This window comes from Peromyscus maniculatus, chromosome 2, assembly GCF_049852395.1.
Source record: "Peromyscus maniculatus bairdii isolate BWxNUB_F1_BW_parent chromosome 2, HU_Pman_BW_mat_3.1, whole genome shotgun sequence".
Taxonomy (NCBI): Eukaryota; Metazoa; Chordata; class Mammalia; order Rodentia; family Cricetidae; genus Peromyscus; species Peromyscus maniculatus.
This window is the reverse complement of record NC_134853.1, coordinates 108,993,782-109,019,328: the sequence shown is the minus strand read 5'-3', so window position 1 is coordinate 109,019,328 and position 25,547 is coordinate 108,993,782. Positions and strand designations below refer to the sequence as shown.

At 41.9% G+C, this 25,547-nt stretch overlaps 1 protein-coding gene across 5 annotated transcripts in view; it reads right to left on the bottom strand.

Annotated features, from left to right (window-relative positions):
- Positions 1–25,547, bottom strand: part of Focad (focadhesin) — a 300,913-nt gene that overhangs the window by 234,606 nt on the left and 40,760 nt on the right. For 4 of the 5 annotated variants that reach the window (XR_013049184.1, XM_006975965.4, XM_015994914.3 and 1 more), the window contains one exon: positions 4,652–4,756. Coding sequence is in view for 4 of the 5 variants with exons in the window: in XM_006975965.4 (XP_006976027.1) it covers positions 4,652–4,756 (105 nt within the window). In the remaining variant the exon portion in view is untranslated. Of the gene's footprint in view, positions 1–4,651; positions 4,757–10,119; positions 11,104–25,547 lie in introns of those variants that run through there. The other variant, XM_042271395.2, reaches the window with a different exon arrangement.

Genomic DNA, 25,547 nt, shown 5'->3' with positions numbered 1-25,547 from the left:
TATAGGGCTCTAATGTACAGCTGCACACACGCTTGGCACTGTGTACTTGTTTAAGGGTCCTGAACTAACTGCAGGATCGAAATGTACTACCGTTCCCTCCGGGTTACCCCTATCCTCAAAGGTAACAACAGTTGAATCCTATTAAAACGTAGCCGTCTAATCTTGATTACACCATGAAGCTCAACAAGGACACTTTAGATGCAACAAGATCAACTTTATCAGCAACATGAACAATTCAGCTTTTTCTCTAAAGCAGTGGTTCTCAACCTTCCTAATGCTACAACTCTTTAATAAAGTTCCTCATGTTGTGGTGACCCCCAACTATAAAATTATTTCGTTGCTACTTCATAACTGTAATTATGCTACTGTTATGAATTGTAATATCTGATATACAATCCATGGGGTCATGACCCACAGGTTGAGAATGGCTGCTCAAAACAGTCAGTAATCAACTGTATTCAAATACCAAGACGGTGTGTGCTTCAGGCCCAGATTACAAAACCACATATAGAAAACTCTGAGGATAAACTCCTTATGCATAGGAAGCCCTGACAACATGTGTGGGTTTCTAAGAGGGCATTTAAGACTCTCTTCCTCTCCTGCTCCCACAACCACCCACCAATCATCTGACAGTGAAGACACCAGCACATATTAGAGGCACGGAATTAAGTCACTGAATGAATCTATGACCTCCTACTTTCTCCCTCTTTGCATCTGCTTGCTCTTTGGTTTGGTTTTTCTTTAGAATCATCTTGTAGGTCTGTTCCTAGCCTCTCCATTGTACAGGGCTAACTTGGTAAGACAAACTTGTTTCCTTGATGCTGAGGAGCATCCATGTTATACTGAAGAAAGGAGGTGGGGATAAATCATTCAGGATGCCCTCTATCCTAATCTTTCTGGGCCTTTGCAGCCCACATGTAGTGTCATCAAGTTCTTGGGGGCGCTGGGTGGTGGTGGCGCACACCTTTAATCCCAACACTCGGGAGGCAGAGGCAGGCTGATCTCTGTGAGTTCGAAGCCAGCCTGGTCTACAGAGAGAGATCCAGGAAAAGCGCAAAGCTACATAGAGAAACCCTGTCTCAAAAAACCAAAAAAAAGTTCTTGGGGGCTGAAGAAAGATTTTCAAAGTGTGAGACACAAAGTGACCTACATCCGTATCAGGAAGGAACTGGATGAACATGCTGACTCCCAAGTCACAGGAAAGTGTGGGATGAATGAGAATCTCTGGCAAGCACCACAGAGAATCAGTGGTTCTAAGCATCTCTCAAGCCTTCCTTACGTACATAGATTTTTGAGAACCACTGAACACTGAGCCCAAAAAAAAGGACTAGCTTCACAAGGGGCCCTGGTCCTCACTTATCCTCTCCCTCACCTGCATGCCATAAGCCATTCTGCAGACCTGTTAAAATGACAACATATTCTGTGTCGCCATAATTCAAATTCATGATCCATTTGAACAAAAAAGGCAAACATTTTTAAAACACAGCTATACACTGGCAAAGTCCTTAATACCATGGAAAATACAGATTAGCTTCACACTCAAAAGGCCATTTATATGCCACACTGTGGTTTTAAATTAATCCTGTGCCTCTCAAGGAAGTTGTAAGTCCCGCACGCCCCTCTCATGCTTTATATCGAGCTCACCAGCTGCCTCTACAAGGCTGGTTGATACCACTAACCAACACACAGCAAGAAGGCTCCAAAACAGCATGCCAATTTTATGCTTGACTCAGGTAATCACAGCTCTCTGGAGGGGAATCCGCTCTTCAGACTTACCTTTCCTCTGCTCCTGCCATCCACAATCCCCTCTGGGGGAACTTCAGGCTCTAATACACTCGATTACACTCTACAGATTTATAATGCCAAATAGCCATTCACATAAGGGCTCTCCATAAACATTACCAACTCGGATGATTGATTCTGGACCTCTCTTAGTGTGCCACCTTATTTCAAGACAAACATTATATGCCCATTTCTCTTTAGTTCCTTAAACTGGGCTCCCTAGCCACACCTTGCACATACCACCTTATGGAAATAAGACTATGGTTAGAAGAACAAGTTGTAAGACAAAATGAATTATAGAAGGGACAGCAGCTGAGGCAAGGCAGATGAGTCAAGTAGTCACACACAGTAAGGACAATCAGCATGAAAACGAGAATAGCCAGCATGTTTCAGTAGAATAGAACAGTTCACATTACCATCATCTAAACTTGTGCTTCTTAAACATTAATGAGTCCATGAGTTACCCACAAAAATCTTCCAAAATGCAGGCTCTGATTCCAGCAGCCGAAATGCAGCCCAAGCAGATGCCTCCTAACAAGTTCCCAGGTGCTGCTCATGCTATGTGGCTCTGCTCCTTACTGAGGGTGGGTGGGAGCAGAAGCAGCAACAGCTGCACCTGGATGATTGTCAGGCCTCTGGTATCCACCTTAGACTTATGCAGGGATCGGGGTTAAGTAGTGTGCACACCAGACAGCAGCCTGCTGCCCCAGGTACTCACTGGGAATCACATCCACCTGGGAGCACTTCAAAAAGGAGTAGGGCTTCAAGCAGAGACTCTAGCCTGGTGAGACATTTGGATGGTGCTACGTTTGTTTCTTTTGAAGCATACCCAGGTGGTTCTAATGAGCAGGCAATATGGAGAACCAAAGATTTAAAATACTCTCCTGGGTAGGAGGGAAATATAAACTGACTGCTAATGGGATGAGGAATTTCTTTGGGGGAGGAAGAAATGATCTGAATTTGACTATGGTGATAATTGCATAACTGTGAATGAAAACCACTGAACTGTATACTTTAAATGTGTCCCTCACGTGGTCTGTGAATTATATCTCAACAAAACTGTCATACAGGATTATTAAAAACCTTAGTAGTTTCTCTATTTTAAAAAAAATGAATAAATAATGGAATAACAATGACATGGAACTATTTTCTATCCCAGAATATTAGACTAAAATTTTGAATTTCTTTTAAAGATGGAGTACAACAAGTGCCTTTCCAGAAATACTAAGATCCACTCACCAACTCTTCAGGATTCTGCTCAGAGTAATAGATGAAAAAGAAATTGCAGCTAACACCTGTCATAACTATCATGCTGAAAGAAAGGGAAAAAAGGAAAAGAGGAAGGGAAGAGGGAGAAATGGTGGGAGGAAAGCGTCTACTGGAAACCATGCCCTGAATATTCAGTTTCCTACAGTGTTTTCAGTGAGGCTGGGTATGATGGTGTGTGTCTTTAATCTCAGCACTTAAGAGGCAGAGGAAGATGGATTTCTGTGAGTTCAAGGCCCACTTGGTCTACAACTGGAGTCCCAAACCAGCCAGGGCTTAAAAAAATACATTATTGTACCACATTTTTTATATATTTGAATGAAGATAATGGGAAACATGCCAAGAAAAATATATAAAATACCAATCTGACCTTTAAAAAAAAAAATAGCTTAAGAAGCCCTAGATAATACACTCACAAAAATGAGAAAGATCTGAGGCAACACGAACACTGTAGGACCAGACACTGGTCACTGACCATCAATATAAAATATAAAAATTCTGTATGTATCACACTCCTGAGATAACATGAACTAGTCACACACATCTTTGGGGTCCTTTGCTGAAAGTCCTTCTGTTAAGAAATGGCTTTCTGGGAGCTTGCAGGTAATAAATTAGGTCATCTGCACAAACTGAGTATGACACTCCCCCCCTTACCAGAAAATCCCTGACAAAATCCAGTGCATTCTTCTTACTGCTTTATACTTTCTTTTTATAGCAACTCTACCTTATCACAATCTACAGATGACAAAGAAAAAGCCAATGTGATTCCTTACTAGACCTTGACCTTGCTAACTGCACTTGCAAGCAAGTGTCTCCCATTGCTTTCCATGGTAAAGAGGCTTGCCTTCCTGCCCCACACAACGCCCGCCCCACACCTTGTGCTTTAAAAACACTTGCTCAATGAGCTCTTCAGTTTTCACAGTTCTGAGAGATAACAGTAGCATGTTGGTCATTGAGACAGGTCTCCTGTATTCAGAAGTGTTGATCCTTCTGCTTCCACCTATCAAGTGCCAGATTACACACACAGTGACAGTTACATATTCTAAAGCATAAAAAGTCACTTTGATTTTGAGTAACAGATCTCTGTTCCCTGAGCACTGGGGTGCTCAGCATGTTGTCAACTCTTTCACTCTTTGTGTCTTTGAAACAGTCACTTCCTGAGGAATGAAGACCCACAGTGGCTGTGTGCATATCCCAATAATTCTTAAGGAATTATATCTTGTTCATAATCTAGCTAATAATGTACAAATTCCTTTAAATAGAGAGGGAGAGAGCACAGCAAAATAGCTTAGTTGGTAAAGGTTCTGATGCCAAGCCTAATGTTCTAAGTGTGATACTTGGACCCACATAGTGGAAGGAGAGAATGACTCCCAAATGTTATCCTCCAGCTTCTATGAACACACACACATACACACACACACACACACACACACACACACACACACACACTCACTCACACACCTACAATCATGCACATTCCCACACATGCAAACTCAAATGCATGCACACTCACACTCATCCACTCACACATGTGCATGCACACACTAAGTGCAATTTTTAATTAAAATTGAATAAATGCAAGACAACAGTAAAGAAGACTTACCTGATAGTATATATATCCCGAATGTCCTTCTCCCCGCTCTGTCCTTCCTTTAGTGCTTGTATTTGTAATAATTTCATAAGGGCTTTTATCAAACCAGGCATGTTCCTGTAAAGAAATATAAAAGCGTGCTAAATGGCCCAGACTTAAAATGAATGTGCTAAGCAGGTGCTTCATCCTGTGTTCCCTCTTGTGGTGCTAGCTATGAAAATTGGAGCCTCGTACACACTAGTCAAGCACTCTAACGGGTGACACCTCCCTCCAAGCCACCGCGAGTCTGCCACCCACACGGAACCGTGGGCACGTTTCAGCACAGCCAAGACCCACATATGAAAAAGGAAAACATGGCCAAAGATTCAAACCAGCTATCAATCACCTCCCGACACACACTTGGGGGAAATCAATCAGGGAAAAAAAGCAAACATTAGCCCACATAATTCGAGTCAGTGACCACATCAGTTACCCAGAATAAATGATCAAGTCATTTATAAATATTAGCAGACCATAAAAAATAACCAGACAAATGAAGTGGATCAGCCATCCAAAAGAGTGGTCCAGGGCACCAATTAAAGCAAAACAAAAGCCATTAAGAGAGAATTAATAAAAAGAGGAATACACTGTAAAGTCTTCCCTTATTCTGTAAGAAATAGGACAAATATATATATATATATATATATATATATATATATATATATATATATATATTTAAAAAAGCACCCTTTTAAAATAAGTCTTATGGACCAGAATGAAATCTTAGAAATAAAAATCATTTACTACATTTTTAAGTAACTTTTAAAAATCATCGTTGCTAACATTTACTATAATCTAAGCATTCTCCTAAGTGTCTAACATATTATTGGTCATTTCCCATTCAGAACACAGAACTTACCATCCACACTAACTTTAGTGTCAGGACAAGACTTAAGCTTCCCATGATTTGGGACATTTACATGAGCTGTGAATGACTCTATGTTTTAATGCTTTTAAATTTTTCCATCTGGCAAAGGATCTGACTACACAGTAGACCACAGCAGTCAAAAGCCGTGGCCACACTTGGCTACTACACACACAGGTAATATGGTTAGTCCAAATCCAGATGTGCTGCATATAAAACATATGCTGGATTTAAAGACTTAAACATAAAAAGAGGGGGAAAACAAATTCAATTAGAAAGAATGAGGGGCTGGAGAGATGGTTAAGAGCACTGGTTGCTCTTCCAGAGGACTCAGGTTTGATTCCCAGTACCCATTTAGCATCTGTAATTCCAATTCAGGGGACCTACTGCCTTTTCTGGCATCTGTGAGCACTAGAAATACATGTGGTACATAGATGTTATGCATGCAAAACACCATACACATAAAGATAATTTTTTTAAATCAGAAAGAACATAAAATATGACTGCATATTAAAACAGCATTTTGATATTTGGGGTTATATAAAATTCCTTATTAAAATTAGTATTATCAGTTTCTTTTTACTTCTTTAATCTTTTTTTACCAGGAAAAAAAATAAATTTATTTCATTATTTGTGTGTGTGCATGCCTGCAGAGGCCAAAGGTGTTAGATCTCCTGGAGCTAGAGTTACAGGTAATTGTGAGTCACCTGATAGGGTGCTGGGAATCAAACCTGGCCCCAAGGAAGAACAGCCAGTGCGCCTAACCACTATGATGGCTAACCACTAAGCCATCTCTGCCAACTCCCCATCTGTTAGAAAAATTTGAGCACTACTTGTAGCTCAGATGCATAGCTCATGTTATATTTCCGATTCACAGCACTGCTGCTGACATTCCTAAGATTTAGTTACTAAGAAGATTCTTCTGGGACTGTCAGCATCTCCCTTTCAGTTGAAGAACTTTCCACAGGATTTTCAGTAGTAGTTTTTCCCTTTCATATAAACCCTCTTCTAGGCCCGTGCTAGATTAGGGTCACAGGTAAATACTTTGTGACAGGGATCATATGTGTCTGGGGTCTCTCTTGTATGGATCAACTACAGACAGATCCTCACACAAAATGAAAGCCTTTGAGCAAAGATCCTCTCTCCTGGGGCTCAGCAGGTGAAGTGCTTGGTGCACAAGCATGGGACCTGAGTTTGGATACTCAGAACCCACAAAGGTGGACATGGTAGTGTACGTCTGTAATTTCAGGACTTAGGATAGGGTAGAGGGAAGAGGTAGGTTCAGTGAAAGACTCTTATCTCAAAAGGATACAGTAGAAAAAAATAAACTGGAGAGCAACTGAGTAAGAAGATACAACACTTGATCCCTGGCTTTTATATGCACGTGAACAAGCGGGCTCACTCACATGCATGCTTGCTCGTCCTCACACACTCGCGCTCTCTCTCTCTCTCTCTCTCTCTCTCTCTCTCTCTCTCTCTCTCTCTCACACACACACACACACACACACACACACACACACACAAACACACACAAAAGATTATATCTTCTATGTATGTTCTTGGATGAGTGTCAAAGATTAGCCTTGTTCACATACCTCTTAATGACTGTGACAATTTCATGGTACTTTACCTCATTCAACAAAATGACCAGTTAATCTCACTGTGACTCAATAAAATGAACAGAGAAATTTTTATAGTATATAAAAAATTTTATAGTGTACATAATATATTATAAGAGAAAGCTGCTGGAAATACTTCATGCTAACAGACAGTCTAATATACAACTGGGGTTGAGGATGGATGGGAAACCAGGGCCAAGGCCACAGACCCAGACCAAGTGCCTTTCAAGTGAATGCTGAATGGACTGGATCTGTGCTTTAGCTGAGAGCCTTCTCTTTGATGGGGACAGAACAGGTGAGGACAGATCTGGAGACTCCACGGGGCAGTCACAGGGTCTGCTCAGGGCATACGAAGACAAGGGGAGTCGCCTTGTCTTCACACAGTCATGAAAGGTGCAGGATGGTCTACAAAGGCTCAGGGATGTTTCCTCCCTGGCTGCTTCACCAAAAGCTATTTGCAGTTACTGACTGAGGCCCAGTCCTTTTCTTGATGAGGTGGGCATCTGCAAGAGGATAGGCCACAATCCCAGAGCAGTCCACCAGAGAGGCCAAGACAAAAGCTGAAATGTGTGCTAACTTTCCTAGTAGGGTTTGCCGGCACCTCTAGGAGGCCTTGTTAGATAATGAAGGTCTTACCCGCTTCCGTCCATTGGGATTCCTGAGATTTTTTTCTAATAATCTTGATTGCTACTCTAAATATCCAGACCTCACTGACTTAGAAGGGAGTAATCTCAACATCCACAACCTTGAAATGAACTGCTCTTTACAATTCTTCATCCATTTATGTTACTCAGAATGTGAGGGCTGGCCTGTGAGAAACCGGGGCCACAAGGAGTGGTTCCTCCCATACAACACTTCCCTTTACAAAACCCCAAAGATTTTCAGCATGAAAACTGAAGTTAAAGAACTGATGGGAGTGTCTAGCCTAGGTCACCAAGTGACTCAGAGTCACTCAATCTGCACAGAGACTCCCTAGGATCTGACCCTTCCAGATATCCAAAGTAAACTAAAGATAACAAAGCAGGTCTCGGGACTGCCTTCTGCCTCGTCATGCATGATGGGACTAAGAAGTATCCCCTCTGTGATGAGCACTTGCCTAGCACGTCTGAGGTCCTGGCTTCTGGCCATGCACAGATGAAGAAAAAGATAATTCAAAATGATTGTGCACCCTTGAAAATACACTAAAATTCAGTTAAAACAGTATTTTTAAATGCTGACTGATTTTATAATATGCAAGTTATACCTTATTTAATAAAAACAGACAGAAGAAATATTTAGTAAATAAAAAGTGTGGGATCAATATGAATAAAAGAAGAACTTAACTACAATTTTTCAGAAGTGATTATAAGTATTCAATAATAGTTAACAGGAAAAGAATAAACAGAAACCAACATATAGCTAAAATCAGTTTGAAGAAAGTTAAGAGAAAGATTCTAAGGAAAGCAAAGTTATAGTGAGAGACTAAATATTTATATCCCTAGATGACAGACAGAGTATTAATATCCATAAAAAAGGAAAACAACAGAATATAGCCATGCAATCCCAATGAGTGAGATTCGTAACACTCAGTGTATGTGAGTGAGTGAAGAAATACACTGAGCAAACACGGCTTCAGCTTTTGTGGAAAGCCATTTTATAGTATCAATAGAACTTTTCAGTGAAAATGCCCTATTCACATATGGCCTGCATCTAAAAACCCTTCTATAGTTAGCCCTTGCATATACTCAGAAGACACTGAATTGTATTGACTATCTAAAAGAAAAAAAAAGGAGAGGGGAGGAAAGGGGAGGGAAGAGGAGGGGAGAGGGAGGGAGGGAGGGAGGGAGGGAGGGAGGGAGGGAGGGAGGGAGGGAGGGAGGGAAGGAAGGAAGGAAGGAAGGAAGGAAGGAAGGAAGGAAGGAAGGAAGGAAGGAAGGAAGGAAGGAAAAGGAAGGAAAAAAAGGAAGGAAAAAAAAGGAAGGAAAAAAGGAAGGGCAGGCAGTGGTATTTGTTCTGCCCATGACCTTGGGCTATACGGCCCAAAGGAGGCAGTGCTTCCTGCCATTGTATGTGACCTCTGATGAGGACCTGGAGGTGGGTCATATGCCCCTTCTCCCTGCTCCTGCCTGTGAGGTGGATTTTCTCCAGGTCACATCAGAGGATGACTTCTGCTGTCTAGTCAGTTCTGTAATGGTGAGTGTATTTCCTCAATTTATATCTTAATAAATTCTGTCATCCATTTAATAGACTCATGTGGATTGATCTTAATAAGTGGTGCCCAATGTGGGGCCTGGCTCGAAGCGTCTCCTTTCTCTTCCTGTCTATCTGCTTGGATTTCAACCTGCTTCTAAGCTGCCTTGCCATAGGCCAATGCAGCATTATTTATCAACCAGAGCAACACATATTCACAGCATACAGAAAGATATCCCACAGCAAGGAAGGAGGGAGGGAGGGAGAGAGGGAGGGAGGGAGGGAGGGAGGGAGGGGGGGAGGGAGGGAGGGGAACATGTATGCTGGTAGGGAAACAGTTGAACTATGGCACATCTAACATTACAGGATATTTTCAATTTGTTAATAATGATTCCAAGCAAATCTGTAAACAGCGGCATGGAAAGATATCATTCATAGAAGATAGGAAAAGCAAGTAAAGATATTAAACATTTGGAGGGGATGTGCATAGAAACTTTTTTTTCAGGTTAAAAATAAGACTCCAATTTCACTGGCATTAGTTTGTTCAAATTCCATACATTAGATCTGATTTCAGACCCCAGCTCTCTCAACATCCCAGGGAAAATTAAGACCAGACCTTGAAAGAATCACTCATTCAACTTAACATTGCTGAGACTTTCTAATCCTAATGTTTCCTACTTTTCATCAGGATCCCCAAGAAAGGGAAACTTTTTAAAAAAGAAAATAATTAAAAGCAAGTTTTTCAGCAGTCCCTATGAGTGGCATGAGGCTCCACTGCATCTGCCTACCTGAGTCCTGACCCTGAAAGGTACAGCTTTTCTGTTTTCTTCTGCCGTTTCTTTAGGATGTTGGCCAGAGCCTAAGGATGCTCTATCTGGTCCTCTAGGCTTTCTCACTCTTTCTCTGAAGCTCCTCTCCCAGCATGTGGCTGCTTGTCCACCATGTGGCTGACCTCCAAATTGGTTTAACTCAAACAGTCTGGCTTTTTCTCTTCTCTATCTTCCTCCTCCAGGCAGCTACTGAGATTTACAGCTTTCCTGGCCTGGAGTTTTTCTTTCAAGCTCTAATAAAACTGTTCTCAAGCTTTCTTTCAAGTCTGTTCTTAAATTCTTTTATTAATGAGACTAAGAATCCCAAGATGGGTGGGTGGGTGGCCTCAACTTTTCCAGTAATATGTAGCAACCGCGAATGGACTGGACTGCTCAAAATTTCTGGTAAAAGGCTTGTCAGGTCGTATGGAGATATTACAGAAATTCCCCTGAGGACCAAACATCTGAAGGAACCTCACTGTGACTCCAAAAGCTATGGAAGTGCCTAACAGTAGATCCTGGGCTCATCACTCTCTAGTCCAGACTCTGAAATCAGAGGGGAAAATGAGGAGGAGCCCAGTGGAAGGAAGCTCTTGTGAAACCAAGCAGGGATTCTAGGGGACTCGAATTTTAACATGTCCTTGGCTCTAGCTCTCCTGGTTCTCTATCCAGGGCTTGTAAGGCTAAGAACTCTTGCCTTTACTTCTCCTTCATTTCTCCATCCTAGCACCAACTAAAGACTTCTTTCCCTCCCAATGTGGAACCAAAATAAGAACAAAATGCTTTCACCCCAAAAACTAAAGGCCTAAGGCTGCTCCTTTTAGCTACAGGCCATAAGTTACTGAAATAGGGCAGAAGTTACTGAAACCAGTCAGTTCAGATTCCAGAAACCAGGAAGTGTAGAAGTACAGAGTCACAAGATAGTCAGGAGGTAATGGCTGCTGGACTATGGAATGTCCTCTCCCTGGCCCCCTAGGCAACTGCTTGACCATAGAATGTCCCAACCCTAGTTTCCATAGTGACTGGGTAATCACCAGATGCCCCCATCTGGGGGCAGCCAATGAGAAATGGTGGTGGGCAACTACCTCCTTAGAAGGAAAACTGAATTGTGATTTCTGGAATTCCTAGACACAAGCCAATCAGAATTGTACCCGTACTAGCACCCCTAAATGATGTAACCTTGTGATTTTTCCCTTTAAAAGCTGAGCTTGCAGATAGGTGAGCACTTCCTCCAGCCTCCACAGCGTTGGATCTGTTGGACGAAGTCCCTGCCTAGGCTTGCATTGCATTTGGATATCCACAATTAAACCTTGCTTTTGCATTCCGGCTTGCTCGTCCTTGGTGGTCTCTCTGGGGGTCGCAATCTGGGCACAACACCCAAATCTTGCTGCTAGACCAATGTAACCACTGGAGCATTTCAAGCATTTATCACCAGGATAGGACCCCTAGAGGTACGTCCTAACTGCCACACCCAATGACCTCATCCAACAGAAAACAGCCAGATTCAGTGATCTCTCCAATTTCCTAAAGGGCAATTAGGGTCTCCTCTTCAGAGGGGGTAACAGCAAGCACATGAGACAGAAATAAGACAAGAAGTTTGGGGATGGGGCCTCAATTTATGCCCTAGGCCATAAACCAAAAAAAGCATCATTGGTCCTGTCCTTGCTGGAAGGAGAAATGCCAGAAGTGTTTATAAACTCTAATTCCCAGTCTGGATCCTAAGTGATCTTAGGGCTGCCTCTTCAGAGGCCCAGATGTTACAGTAGCACTGAAGGCCCATTAAGGAAAGTTGCTGCCTCCTCGTCAAGATTGGAATCCACTTCTAGAGAGAGAGATGCTATTGCCCCCTTCCTTAATCCAGCTGGGCAGGCTAATCACCTGGCTAAGGGATTACCCCTGAGAGAGGTGTGTTCACCATAAGCCATGCTAAAGTGATGGGTGGAATAATTATCCCTTTAATGAGATAATGTACTTTTCCTCCAAAACTTCCTGCCCCCTAGCACAGTCTCTACAAAGCACCAGGGGTTTCCACTGGGCCTGCTTGCCTTTCTGAGTCCCTGTGGCTGATCTCCTTGCCAGCCTAACTCAAACATCACTTTCTCTCTCCTCCATTCTTCTTCATGGAGCCTACCAAGATATACAACTTGCTTGCCCTGGGAGTTTTCTTTTCTTTTTTTTTTTTTAAGATTTATTTATTTATTATGTATACAGTATTCTGTCATGCATGTATGTCTGCAGGCCAGAAGAGGGCACCAGATCTCATTACAGATGGTTGTGAGCCACCATGTGGTTGCTGGGAATTGAACTCAGGACCTCTGGAAGAGCAGTCGGTGCTCTTAACCTCTGAGCCATCCCTCCAGCCCTGGGAGTTTTCTTTTAAGCTCTAATAAAATTGACTCCAAGGTTCCCTTTGAATAACATCAAAAAAAAAAAAAAAAAAAAAACACAAAACTTTTTTTAACCACTTACTACATTCACAGTTTAAAAGTGCCCACACTTTTTTGCAATTAAAAAAAAAAATTATGCACAACTTGATTAGTTGTTTTAAAAGAGCTGGGGTTGGGGGCAGGGGGGCAGGGGTGTAGGACGAGGCTCAAGATCAAGGGCCTGCCTGAATGGGCAAAGTTTTAAATACATTTCAAAAGAGTTGGGAGAGGGGGTTATAATCTCAACTGAGGAAGGACACTCAAGACAAACAGATTACATTTGGTTATCTCCTAGATAAACAGAATGAGTGAAAACTTAAAGGTAACAGTGTCTCTCACTAAGGACTGGCCTTAAGCCACAGTGTAGCACAAACAAAAAAGCATTGCTGACAGCCACTTACGGAGCCTCCTCCACACAGCCCACCTGATTTTCTGAGCTCTGACTCAAAACAGCTTAACTTTTCCTACAGACTCCCTCTTGCTTGGATACTGACCAAAGCCCAAGCATGCTTTCTCTGAAACTCTGGGCTTTTTCACTATTTCTCTGACCTTCATACCTAACACTAAAGGCATAATTTCTCTCCATCTCCCTCCTCCCAGAGCCTGCCAGGGTTTTCAGCTCACCTGCCCTGCTGTTTTTCCTCTCAAATTCTAATAAAATAGTCCTTGAGCTAAAAATACATAAATAAAAATTTTAACTATTGAATTTGAGAAAGTAGCCTTCTGAGGAGTATTTCAGGAATTGGAATTAGCTTTTAGACAAGCAGTCTGCCTGAGTCTCAGGTACACAGGTACACAGAACAGTTAATTAACAACTCAAAGCAAAGGCTTTAATCACGGCAGAAAAGAGCTGATTAGATATTATGCCTAGTGTATTCACAGTAGAACGTGTTCAAGATGCATCATTAAAAGGGGAGAGGGGAATACCAGCTGCCTACTGTCTCTGCTCAGCATCTGAATGGCCTCATGATCAACATGTGCAAATCTGAACTCCTGCTCTTCCTAAACACCTGGTCCTCTAATGTTCCCTACTGTCTAAACCAGTGGTACTCAACCCTCCAAAGGCTGTGACCCTTTAATACAGTGCCTCCTGTTGTGGTGATCCCCCACCATAAAATTATTTTCATTGCTACTTCATAACTGAAATTTTGCTACTGTTATGAATTGTAATGTGCATATATCTGTTTTCTGATGGTCTTAGGTGACCCCTGTGAAAGGGTCATTTGAGCCCCCAAGGGTCACAACCCACAGGTTGAGAACCACTGGTCTAAAGAAAATGTAAACATGAAATCAGGGGCTATTTTGGGCATCCGTTCCTTCCAGGTATCTTCATGTTTACCTCAAACACCTCACCTCAAAACCACATAAACCTGTTTCTTTCATCTCTTGTAGAAGGAGCTATCACCTCTCCCCTGAACAGCAGCTACAGTCACCTAGATGAATCCTCCTGTGTCTTCTCTAGGCCCTTGACCCCAAAGCCAATATTTACACCTTTATCTTCATGCCGAAGCCAAAGTTGTCACCTCAGAACCCCCAGTACCTACTAGATGAAACACTTGGATAGCTCCCTACTGTACCAATACAAAGACCCAAATTTCCTGAATCACCCATCACCACCTGCATTGTCTGGCCCCTACCTCCTTTCCTAGCCTCATTTGAGATTCTTCCAGCCTCCCATAACAGGAACTTGTCATACACTATTTCCTGCAAATGGAAAGAAAGGTCTACCTTCTCCCATTCGCCTATATAACTGGTAATATTCCTCGTGTTAGTGTTGCTTCCTTGGAAAAGCCTCCTGTGACCATCATGACCCTGCCGAGCCCTCATATGACAGCTTCATAGCACAGTTCAATGTCTGAACACAGATCAACATGTGGATTAATTAATTAATTATTAATATATTACTGTGGATTAATATCAAACTATGTGGTGACAATCTTTCCTCCTGAGCCAAAAGCATGCAAGTGCAGCAAGTATTGTCTGCTTTGCTCAGAGTGACATTGAAACACCAAACACAGGAACAGAGACAACAATTACATGCCTCAGTTAATAGATGCCTCAGTATGGACAGACATGGCAAGCTGCTGTTGTGCTTGGCTGTTAAGGGGAACTCTGAAGGTAAATTTAGTTCTCTAATTACAGAATTTAACACATTCACATAGAAACTAAGGCATTCTCAGGCCCAGCATGGTAGTGCATTCCTTTAATTCCAGCACTCAAAAGGCAGAGGCAGGAAGATCTCTGGAAGTTCAAGGCCAGTCTAGTCTACATAGTGAGTTCCAGGACAGCCAGGGCTGTATATAGAGAGGCTGTCTCAAAAAAAAAGAAGAGAGAAACTAGAGCTTGTGATCTTTTAAACATCCAAACTCATTATTTAGTTAGTTGATTTCAACTAACAACAGCAGCAGCGTCACTGGCTGTCTCTGTAGAAAGCCGTCCTTTCGAGGACCGCACAGGTGAACATGAAAGAGTTATAAGCACAGGAGGAATATAGTCAATATAACACACACTCCATGGAAGCAAGGCAGTGTTTGTTTTGTTGTTATAATGTTGTCTTTCGTTTACTGAACCTTGATCCATATCCTTGCAACACTAAAACTATTCAGATTCCAGACAGAATAAGAAAAGGGATAAATATTCAGATGTCATATAAAAACTCAACAACTGTGCTAAAGACTATCAGCTTTGTACCCAAATCGCCCACACTGCAAATTTCTCCAAAAAGAGATCTAACAGTACTAGGGCTCCTGCAAAGTAATGTAAGAGCAGCTGCCAGAAGCTCCTTCCCCAACATGCTGTTTTCCTTCCATCCCTTCCATCTGATCGCATTTATTATCTATGAAAATCACTGAAAAATAGGAGTTTTCCTAGATTTTATTTAACACCCCTCCCCAGGCTGCTCCCAAAGAGTAAATCCAAAACCACCTTAGAAATAGAGAGACAACAAAATGGCAGTTTTAAAGTGTAGTTAAAGCCATAATTATATCCATAATAATCTATTACAATTTTTACAAAAGAAAATCTAACTGGGCATACCAAAGAATGCTAATAAAAAAAAATACTTCTTTGGAATGTCTTTAAAGATTTGCCATTATCTCCAACATTCCACTTCACTGACCAGTCCAGTTTTAACAGATGCTTGTTGGAGGTCACCAATGTTACTTGTACAATGCTGTTGCCATGTGACATCCGTATGGATTTTGGTGTTCTATCACATTGCATTCAATCAGCTTTGATTATGCTTAGAAATACTATAGTAGCTAGATGCAGTGTGAACCTTTTCCATTAACAGTAAGTCCGTGGCTTAAATGTGATTATGGTCCTGCAAGGTGATACTTGCTAAAATATCTAAACATTTTTTGTTGTAAGTGAATCATTTTTTTTAAATTTATAAAGCTGGAAGTGATCAAATGCTGTTTTTTCATTGTCAACAGTGGTGTGTCATTTTATATATGTTCCTGATGCTTACGGAACTCTCCCAAAATAAAGTTATTCAAAAAGAAAAAAAAAAAAAAGATTTGCCATTATCATCTTTAAATCTCTGTAGGTGTGGATGTGTGCATGTGGCTTGTGCATGTGCGTGCAGGCATCCACGAAGACTGGAGTTACAGCTCACTGTAAGACTCCTGAGGCAGATGAAGGGAACAGAATTGAGGTCCTCCAGAAGATCAGCAGGTGCTCTTAAATGTTCACTGAGTCATGTTTACAGCCCCAACCTCTTTGGAATTTTAGTAAATAAAAAAGCATGTGTGTCTGTGTTTATCCTACTTTACCTTTATAAATTGTACTTTTAGGTAACCAGAGTAAATATTGGCAAAGTTCCCCTTACAGCAGTATTTTAAGAAATAAGTGACAAAAAAACTGATGAAATTAGTGTTATTCTGAAACCACTAGTCTAAATTATCAAAAGACATAGTAACTGCATGCTAACAGCTATTGACATCACCAAAATGTAAGCAATCAGGTATCACATGTCTCCAAATAAAAGGCCCATGAAAAAGCCTCCCCTTGTCCAGGGCTTTTCTGAAAATAAAATGAAGAATTTTAGGTCAAGTTATGAAGCAAATGGCTGGATACACAAGCAGTATTCAATTAAGGCTACTTGTCTTTACTTTGATTTTATTTTGTTTTCTTTGTTGTTATTCTGGTTTGGTGGGATTATTCTGTCTTGTTTTTCCATGTGTGTATAGTGTACGTGTGCACACACTTATGTTCATGTGTATACTGGTGCACGTGCAGATGGGTGTGTTTATGTACATACATGTGGATTTCACAGATCAACCTCAAGAACTGATCTTAGGGCTACCCACCACAGGTCATCAATCCCTGTGTAGCAAGCTTCTTGGAATAACACCAAGGTCTTACTTCTATTTGGGGCATTAACACCTCACCATACGGCACTCTGATACAATGAAAGCACTGTTTGTAGAGATTTACACTGGAACCTGTAAAAATATGTCTGAGTCCTGATCCCCTACATACCCGTCTATGTGACACCCTGAAAAGAGCATCTGTGCTAATTTAATTAGCGATCACATGAAGAACCCACCCTCTATGGTCCTTAAACCCAATAACCAGCATCCTTGTAAAAGAAAGAACAAGAATATCTAAGGCCCAAAGACACACAGCAACAGTGCAGATGAGAGCACAGGGCAGGACTAGAGTTATGTAAGCAGAAGCTGAGAGACAGGATTCGTCTGTTCCTAGAGGACAGAACAAATCCCACCTGCTTCCCCTCCCCCGGGCGCCTTCACTGGCTGTGCTATCCAGAATTATGAAAAAACTTATTTCTGTAGACTTAGACCATCAAGTTTATAGGCATTTATGGCAGCCTCAGGAAACAAACACACACAGGTCCTGGCACAGCCAAGTTTTCCAACTTCAGGTCCTGCCCTCAGAAATCCTCACCTCAATCAGGCCATCCCTCCCACCTGTAAGAGATGGCAACCCAGAAGTGGGCGTTAATAGCCTGTGAGCTAAGCAGCTGAAAGCCAGTATGAAGTGGGAGTCAAGAATGAAACACCTATCTTGTAATCCAGTTTGTCTCTGATACCCATGTGCGTCTCTATTCCTGAGTCATATGGCAGCAGCCTCCCTTACCCAAAAAAAAAAAAAAGAAGAAGAAGAAGAAGAAGAAGAAGAAGAAGAAGAAGAAGAAGAAGAAGAAGAAGAAGAAGAAGAAGAAGAAGAAGAAGAAGAAAGAGCCAGGTGGTGGTGGCGCATGCCTTTAATCCCAGCACTTGGGAGGCAGAGGCAGGCGGATCTCTGTGAGTTTGAGGCCAGCCTGGGCTACAGAGTGAGTTCCAGGAAAGGCGCAAAGCTCCACAGAGAAACCCTGTCTCGAAAAGCCAAAAAAAAAGAAAAGAAAAAAGGAAGAGAGACCAGGCTGGGGCTGTAGCTCAGTTAATAGAGTGCTTGCCTAGCATGCACAAGGGTCCATCCTGGCTTCAATCCCCTGCATCACATAAACAGGGCATGGTGGTGCCCATCTATAATCTCAGCACTCTTGAGGTAGAAGCAGAGAATTGGGGTCACCTTCAGCAATATAGTGGGTTTGAGGCCAGCCTGGACCACATGAGACTGTAGGGTTGTGCTGTGGGATGGTCTGTATGTCAAATAAAATACTGATTGGCCAGTGGCCAGGCAGGAAGTAGGTGGGACAAGGAGAGAGGAGAATTCTGGGAAGCGGAAGGCTGAGGCAGGGAGACACTGCCAGCCGCTGCCGCCATGACCAGCAGCATGTGAAGTTGCCGGTAAGCCACCAGCCACGTGGCAAGGTATAGATTTATGGAAATGGATTAATTTAAGCTATAAGAACAGTTAGCAAGAAGCCTGCCACGGCCATACAGTTTGTATGCAATATAAGTCTCTGTGTTTACTTGGTTGGGTCTGAGCGGCTGTGGGACTGGCGAGTGACAAAGATTTGTCCTGACTGTGGGCAAGGCAGGAAAACTCCAGCTACAGGGTTGGGGGTTTAAGAGGGAAACAGAAATAGGAAGAAGGAGAAGAAGAGGAAAAGAAAAGAAGAGGAGGGGAAGGGAAGGGAGGGGAGGAGAGGGGAGGGGAGGAGAGGGGAGGGGAGGAGAAGGGAGGGGAGGAGAGGGGAGGGGAGGAGAGGGGAGGGGAGGAGAGGGGAGGGGAGGAGAGGGGAGGGGAGGAGAGGGAGGGAGGAAGAAGAGGTGGCAGCAGGAGACAATGAGTAGTCTTAGGCCCAAACTATTCAAGTGGATTCTGTAACTCACGGCCCAAAGGGCTCTAACATGCTCTAACGTGCTCAGGTACCTGGTGCCATGTCCTTCCTTTTAATATATTAAATAATATTCCTTTTTAATTTCTTAAAGTCAGGTTACACAAAATTACTCAAGTACTCTGAGAGTAAAGCGACTTTCAGGTATGAACCACATCTCAGTAGCAAGAGACATTACAAAAAGAACCTCAACGTTCACTAGGCATGAGACCCAAGACTCAGATCTTCCAATTAAAGAGTGTGGATCAATAATGATGTTGAGGATTCCAAATATCATGTATAACAAACAAGAAAAAAACAAAATAAAACTGGCCAAGCTGTACAAACTATGGTAATTCAAACCATTCATGCAAATTGCTTTACAGCAGGCATATATAAGTGATCACAACTGTGCTATGTATCACGGGGATCAGGTTTCTTTTGTTCGGGGTTTACTTGATCACAACACTAAACACTGCTCACACATGTTCAGCCTCCTTTGAAAAAACTACACCTAATGCTTGGCTCTGGCTTTCAAAACATATCAAATATGAAGTACAAGCAAGTGTGTTTATTTGACCAGAGACAGAATAAAAGAGAGATTAACAACAACAACACCAAAAAAGTATACAAATGGTACAAACCTGACCAGGCTGGCCAAACTACCTTTTTAGCTAGAAAAGATCTGTGAGTCCTGCAAAGGATTCTTGCTCAGCCTCAAGCATTCTCTGCAACTCGGCAGCAAACAGAAGAGAGAGAACATTCAATCTATGACCAATTCACTGTCTAAACCCATGAAAAAGTAGAAGCAAAAGAGATGGAGTCACAGGAAGGGGGGAGAAATAAAAACAGTCCTGAGGAATTCATGTTTAAATGACTCAGGGAACAAATGTTTCTTTAAAAAAAAAAAATTCTAATCTAAGATGTAAAACTATTGAGAACTTCCTTAAGAAAGTCCTGTATTCTCATTTATCTTCTAAGTACCAGAAAACAGTCAAATTTCTTCTGATGCGGTTTTCCATTACAAAAGTAACACATTCAGTAGCCACTCTTCTTAAATCACCCAGGAACATTTTAGCAGGAATATGTCACTTAAAATGACAAACAAAGCTTCAGCCACACCAAGGAACTTTAAAGAGAAATGGGGCAGAATGTCCTGGATGAGAAAAATGAGGAATCACTTTTCTGTTCATGAGCTTTAAAGAGATCTTGGGACTTTACCGAAAGGAGAGAGACTGGGGAGGAAGGAAAGGGAACATTTGTAAACAAGCTAAGAGGCCTAAAGGGGAAATTGAAAACACAAGCCAGGAAAGCAGGTGCGGTCAGCTAGCTACCTCAGTCTCTGACTAGTAAGAGGAAGATGAACACTGACGGCAAGGCGGACACGTGGAGGTGGACACACCTAAGCCATCCTGAAATCAATCCCAAGGTTGCAGACTAAAGGCTGCATCCTGCAAACATATGGAGGATCCTCACACAAATATCCCTGCTTGGCCCCTGTCCTGCCAGATGAAATAAGAAAAAGGAAGCTGAATCGTGCAAAAATCTTCAGTACAGAGTGCCAAGAAGAATGTCTCCTCAAGTTAGCTGTTCCCTACATGACAACAAGGCAATTAAGTTTCCCAAGGAAGAGAATCATCAATAAAAGACTGACAAGATTTTTCTCTATTATCCTCAATCTTAACTCCAAATAATCTTCAGAATCTGTTTTAAACATTAGACTCAGTATGGAATTTTTAATCTTCTATTCAATATTTCCTTTAAAAGCAGATTTTCAGACTTTCAGAAAATATACTTTAATTTCCCATCTTCAATACACCCTTGTAAAACACATTAACAGTAGGACTCTTCCCTGTTTGAAAGCACAAAAGGCACACAAATCAAATGCTAGCCTAGTTTATCTAGAGTATAACCTTCCTTCCCACTAGGCACATTTTAAAAAGAAGGGGGATGGGAAACAGCAGAGCTGAAATTACAGCCTGTCGTGACACCTCACTATCGAAAACTGAATACCTGGTTCCAAAGGAGAGTAAGATTTTATTCATAATCCCGTTACTAGGCAACAGTAACAAAGGCTGCATGAGCTTTCCGGAAGCTAAAAGAAAAAAAACCATCTAAGGAATGAAAAGTGGGAACTCCTTACTGTGGGAATCCTTAAACTCATATAAAGACGAAACGAAATACAATCTAAACTCAAAACAAGCAATTCTTCAAAGGACAAGAAAAGTATATGCTACTATGTATCATTCACTTTAATTCCAGTTTGCATTCATCTCAAAACTCACATTCAGGGGTGATAATCATTTCCTTACTATGTGTCCTTTATGGTCCCTTGTTCCTTCAACCTCCCAAGGGAAGCAATTTTTTTTTTTTTCAAATTTCCTTACTGATTAAAAGAACATTTCAGAGGCCTTAAATCCATTTCTTTGTTTACAGAAGCTATAAAAACTAGTTTACAATTGTTTCCTGTTGCCCTGGCTTTGAAGCAGGAACACTCTGGGACATCAAACTATTCCTTTGAAGAGCACAGTCTCTCAAGCAGAGCCAGACACTTTCCCAGCCACTCCCTTCAGTTCAGACAACCAGGACACTGCAGATGGCAAGTCTCTCAAAATCAGACTATACAATGAACAGCCTCTAAGCCAGCAACTCGCACACTGTGGGCCGGGTTTCGGTTAACGGCGGGGCTTCCTCGCATTTTCCAAGGCCATTTTATAGACTGAAGCTGCAAGGGCCACAGAGCTGGTGATCAGTGGGAGACAGGCTCACCCACTTGAAAGTTCTCGGAACATCCTCGCCGCTGCTGTACTACCCCGGCACCTCCACAAGCCACGTTCTCTCCAGGTCTATTCCGCAGAGGCTTTGCATTTCGGGCATGCTCTCTGCCCACCCCACCCTCATCTTAGATCCTGAGAGATGTTAGGCAATAGGAAAAGATAAGTTTTAGAAATAATTTCCAAAATCAAAGACAATCACTCCTGTCGTGGCTCTATTCCCAAGTATCTCTAGTGCCCCATAAACCTCCATGAGAAGCCGGGCGGTGGTGGCGCACGCCTTTAATCCCAGCACTCGGGAGGCAGAGCCAGGCGGATCTCTGTGAGTTCAAGGCCAGCCTGGGCTACCAAGTGAGTTCCAGGAAAGGCGCAAAGCTACACAGAGAAACCCTGTCTCGAAAAACAAAAAAAAAAAAACCTCCATGAGAGACGAGAAAATCCTGAGGCAAGAAGAGACTGAAGCAAGCCGGGCGTGGTGGCGCACGCCTTTAATCCCAGCACTCGGGAGGCAGAGCCAGGCGGATCTTTGTGAGTTCGAGGCCAGCCTGGGCTACCAAGTGAGCTCCAGGAAAGGCGCAAAGCTACACAGAGAAACCCTGTCTCGAAAAACCAAAAAAAAAAAAAAAAAAAAGAAGAGACTGAAGCAGCACAAGCTGAAAACCCACTGTCTCGGCCAAAGTCATTCCTGTTTCTAGATCCCAAAGACAGACACGGTTTTCTGTCTCTAAAGTTTCCCCGAGCAGCACTGGGCGAGGAGGATGCCTGGAGCCCCTGTTTTTAATTAGCTGGTTCCTTAAATTTCATTCTCATTTTGCTTTTTATAAAAAACATAAGCAGCACAAAGTTTGGTTTTTGTAATTGCTGCAAACCTCAAAGCTCCGCTACTTGGAATAAAGCAACTGAAGAAAACTCTGTTTTCTGACATGCAAACAGTTATTACCTCTACTGGCGACAATAAAGAAAACTTAGCTCTTACGTAATGCCCTTTGTGATCAAACAGAGTCTAAAATTAAATTGGAAAGCAGGCTTGGTGGCATGTAGTCCTAGCACTGAAAAGGCTGAGGTGGGAGGATCTCCTGGGTCCAGAGGGTCCAGATCAGCAAAGGCAACGCAGCAAGACCCAGCCTCGGGATACAACAATAAAAAGTAAAGCAGGACTCAGCTGGTAGAGTGCTTGTCTTTAAGCATGCAGGCCTGAGTTTATTCCCCAGAACCCATGTCTAAAAAAGTAAAAACCAAAGAAAAAAAGAAAAGTACCTGGGTGTAGTGGCACATGCTTGTTATCCAAAAAGAGACAGAAACAAGCAAATCCTTGCAGTTCAATGGCCAGCTAGCCTAGCCTTCTTAGTGAGTTCTTGGCCTGAAAGACCCTGTCTCCAAAAAAAAAAAAAAAAGGGCTCTGTGCCCTCAAACTGATCCCTCACGAATTTCCACCATGATGGGCTCTATGCCCTTAAGCTGGTCCCTCATATATTTCCACCATGATGGACTCTACACCCTCAAGCTGCGGCCAACACAAACCTTTCCTCCCTTAAGTTGTTCCGTTTCTGTTGTAGAATATTATTTTAAGGTATATTACTTTTGTTTATGTTGCATTTGTTTTTAACTCTGCCAAGCTGTTACTGTGTCTGTCTAAAACACCTGATGGTCTAATAAAGAACTGAACGGCCAATAGTGAGGCAGGAGAAAGGATGGGCAGGGCTGGCAGACAGAAAGAATAAAGAGAAGGAGAAATCTGGGAGAAAGCGAAAGAAGGAGCCAGAGAAGGAGGAGCATTCCAGGGTCCAACCACCCAGCTACACAGCAAGCCACGGAGTAAGAGAGTAAGATTTACAGAAGTAAGAGAACAGAAAAAGGCCAGAGGCAAAAGGTAGACGGGATAATTTAAGAAAAGCTGGCAAGAAACAAGACAAGCTAAGGCCAGGCGTTCATAATTAAGAATAAGCCTCCATGTGTGATTTATTAGGGAGCTGGGTGGCAGACCCCCCAAAAGAGCAAAAGAGTAAAATCAAAAACAACAAAAAAAAAAAAACAATACATGTTAGGTATTTGGTTCAAAGTAAAGAGAAAACTAATACAATGATATTGAACAATTTGTCAAATCCTTAAACTTTACAATGCCAATAGTCAGCACTAAAGTAAACTATGAATTTTAAGCAATAAAGATGTGTTCATGTAAATTGGAAACAAAAATGACTGACATCACCTGAGAATGCCTGACAGTGTCCTCTGCTTCCATGCTCACATGTGAACATGTACTTATACACCCTCAGCGCTGACATTTACAAAACAAATTAATTAGCTTCAGGATCTAGTTCAGCTACATTTCTCCATGGTTAACAGCTACAGAAACATTCTCAAATAATGAAAAAAAATGCCAACATACATTCATGGTCAAAACTTTCATATTTGATCACTGTAAAATTAAATCTTTGGTCACATTTCCAAAGAATTCTAAAAACTAGCAATGACCCATATTTAAGATTATTCACTAGCTGAGGGGCAACTAACACTAATGACCTTTAGAAAAACCCTATGGAAACCTAAGTACTATAGAAGCTTCCTTAGAGACAAAGACAGAGACTGGGAGAGGAAAGAGTTTAAATGAAGTCACCATATAATAGAGGGATTGGATGAAGGGACACAGACATAGTGCAATGCCCTGCTAGATATCACAGGTTAGGAAATAAAAACCTCAGTGCCAGAAATGGGTATCTCTTGTGTGGTTGATATACTGTGCAACCCAATAAACTTATCTGGGGTCAGAGAACAGAACAGCCACTATATTAAACATAGAGGTTAGGCAGTGGTAGCACATTCCTTTAATCCTAGCATTCCAGAGGCAGAGATCTATCCAGATGGATCTCTGTAAATTCAAGGCCATACAGGAAACAGAGCCAGGCATGGTGACACACACCTTTAATCCCAGCACTTGAGATTTCATGTCTTGCTTGGGAAAGGTAGCACATGCCTTTAATCCCCGGAAGTGATGGCAGGAAGCAGAAAGGTATAGCAGGCATGAGGACCAGGAACTAGAGGCTTTTTAAGCTTTTAGGCTTTTGAGCAGCAGTTCAGCTGAGATCTATTCCAGATGAGGACTCAGAGGCTTCCAGTTCGAGGGAACAGGATTGGCTGAGAAGTGGCCGAGGTGAGGTTGGCTGTAGCTTGTTCTATCTCTCTGATCTTTCAGAATTCACCTCAATATCTGGCTCCTGAGTTTTTTATTAATAAGACCCTTTAAGATTTATGTTACATATGACATGTATATACTTCATATATAATAACTATTAGCTATTAAAATAACTGTTAAAAGATATATGAATATATATAACTAAAAATTTGCATGTACATATATTTTCCCTTTTCTAAAGCCAGAAGCTGTCTTGAAAAACCAAAAAAAAAAAGAAAAATATATATATATTATAAAATTTATAAAATACTCTTTTAAAAAAAAATGTAGATCTATTTATTTTAAATCTTTTTTTTTTTTTTTTTTTTTTTTTTTTTTTTTTTTTTTTTTTGATAGGGTTTCTCTGTGCAGCCTTGGCTGTCCTGGAACTGTCTTTGCAGACCAGGCTGTCCTGGAACTCACAGAGATCCACCCACCTCCTGTAGTGGCACACTGGTACTGGTATCTTTTAAAGGTTATTTGTGTGTGTGTGTGTGTGTGTGTGTTATAAAGAAATGTTAAAAGAATAGAGGCAATAAAGACTGACAGACTGCAACCCCGAGAGGTTTCTACACTGATAGTCACAGCTACTCTACAGACATAAAAGAAATTAAGCATTCCACATTATGGCATGGCAATAAAAATGAGGGAAAACAAACAAACAAACAAACACGAGAATGAGCAAGGGAGACTGGGAAACACCAGGGCCACATGAGCCACAGCCACGGCTGCACCATCATCCACGTTACTTTGGGAAAGTTGGTTTGAGAAACTACCACTTAAAAATGAACCAGAACTTCTGCCCACTGTCA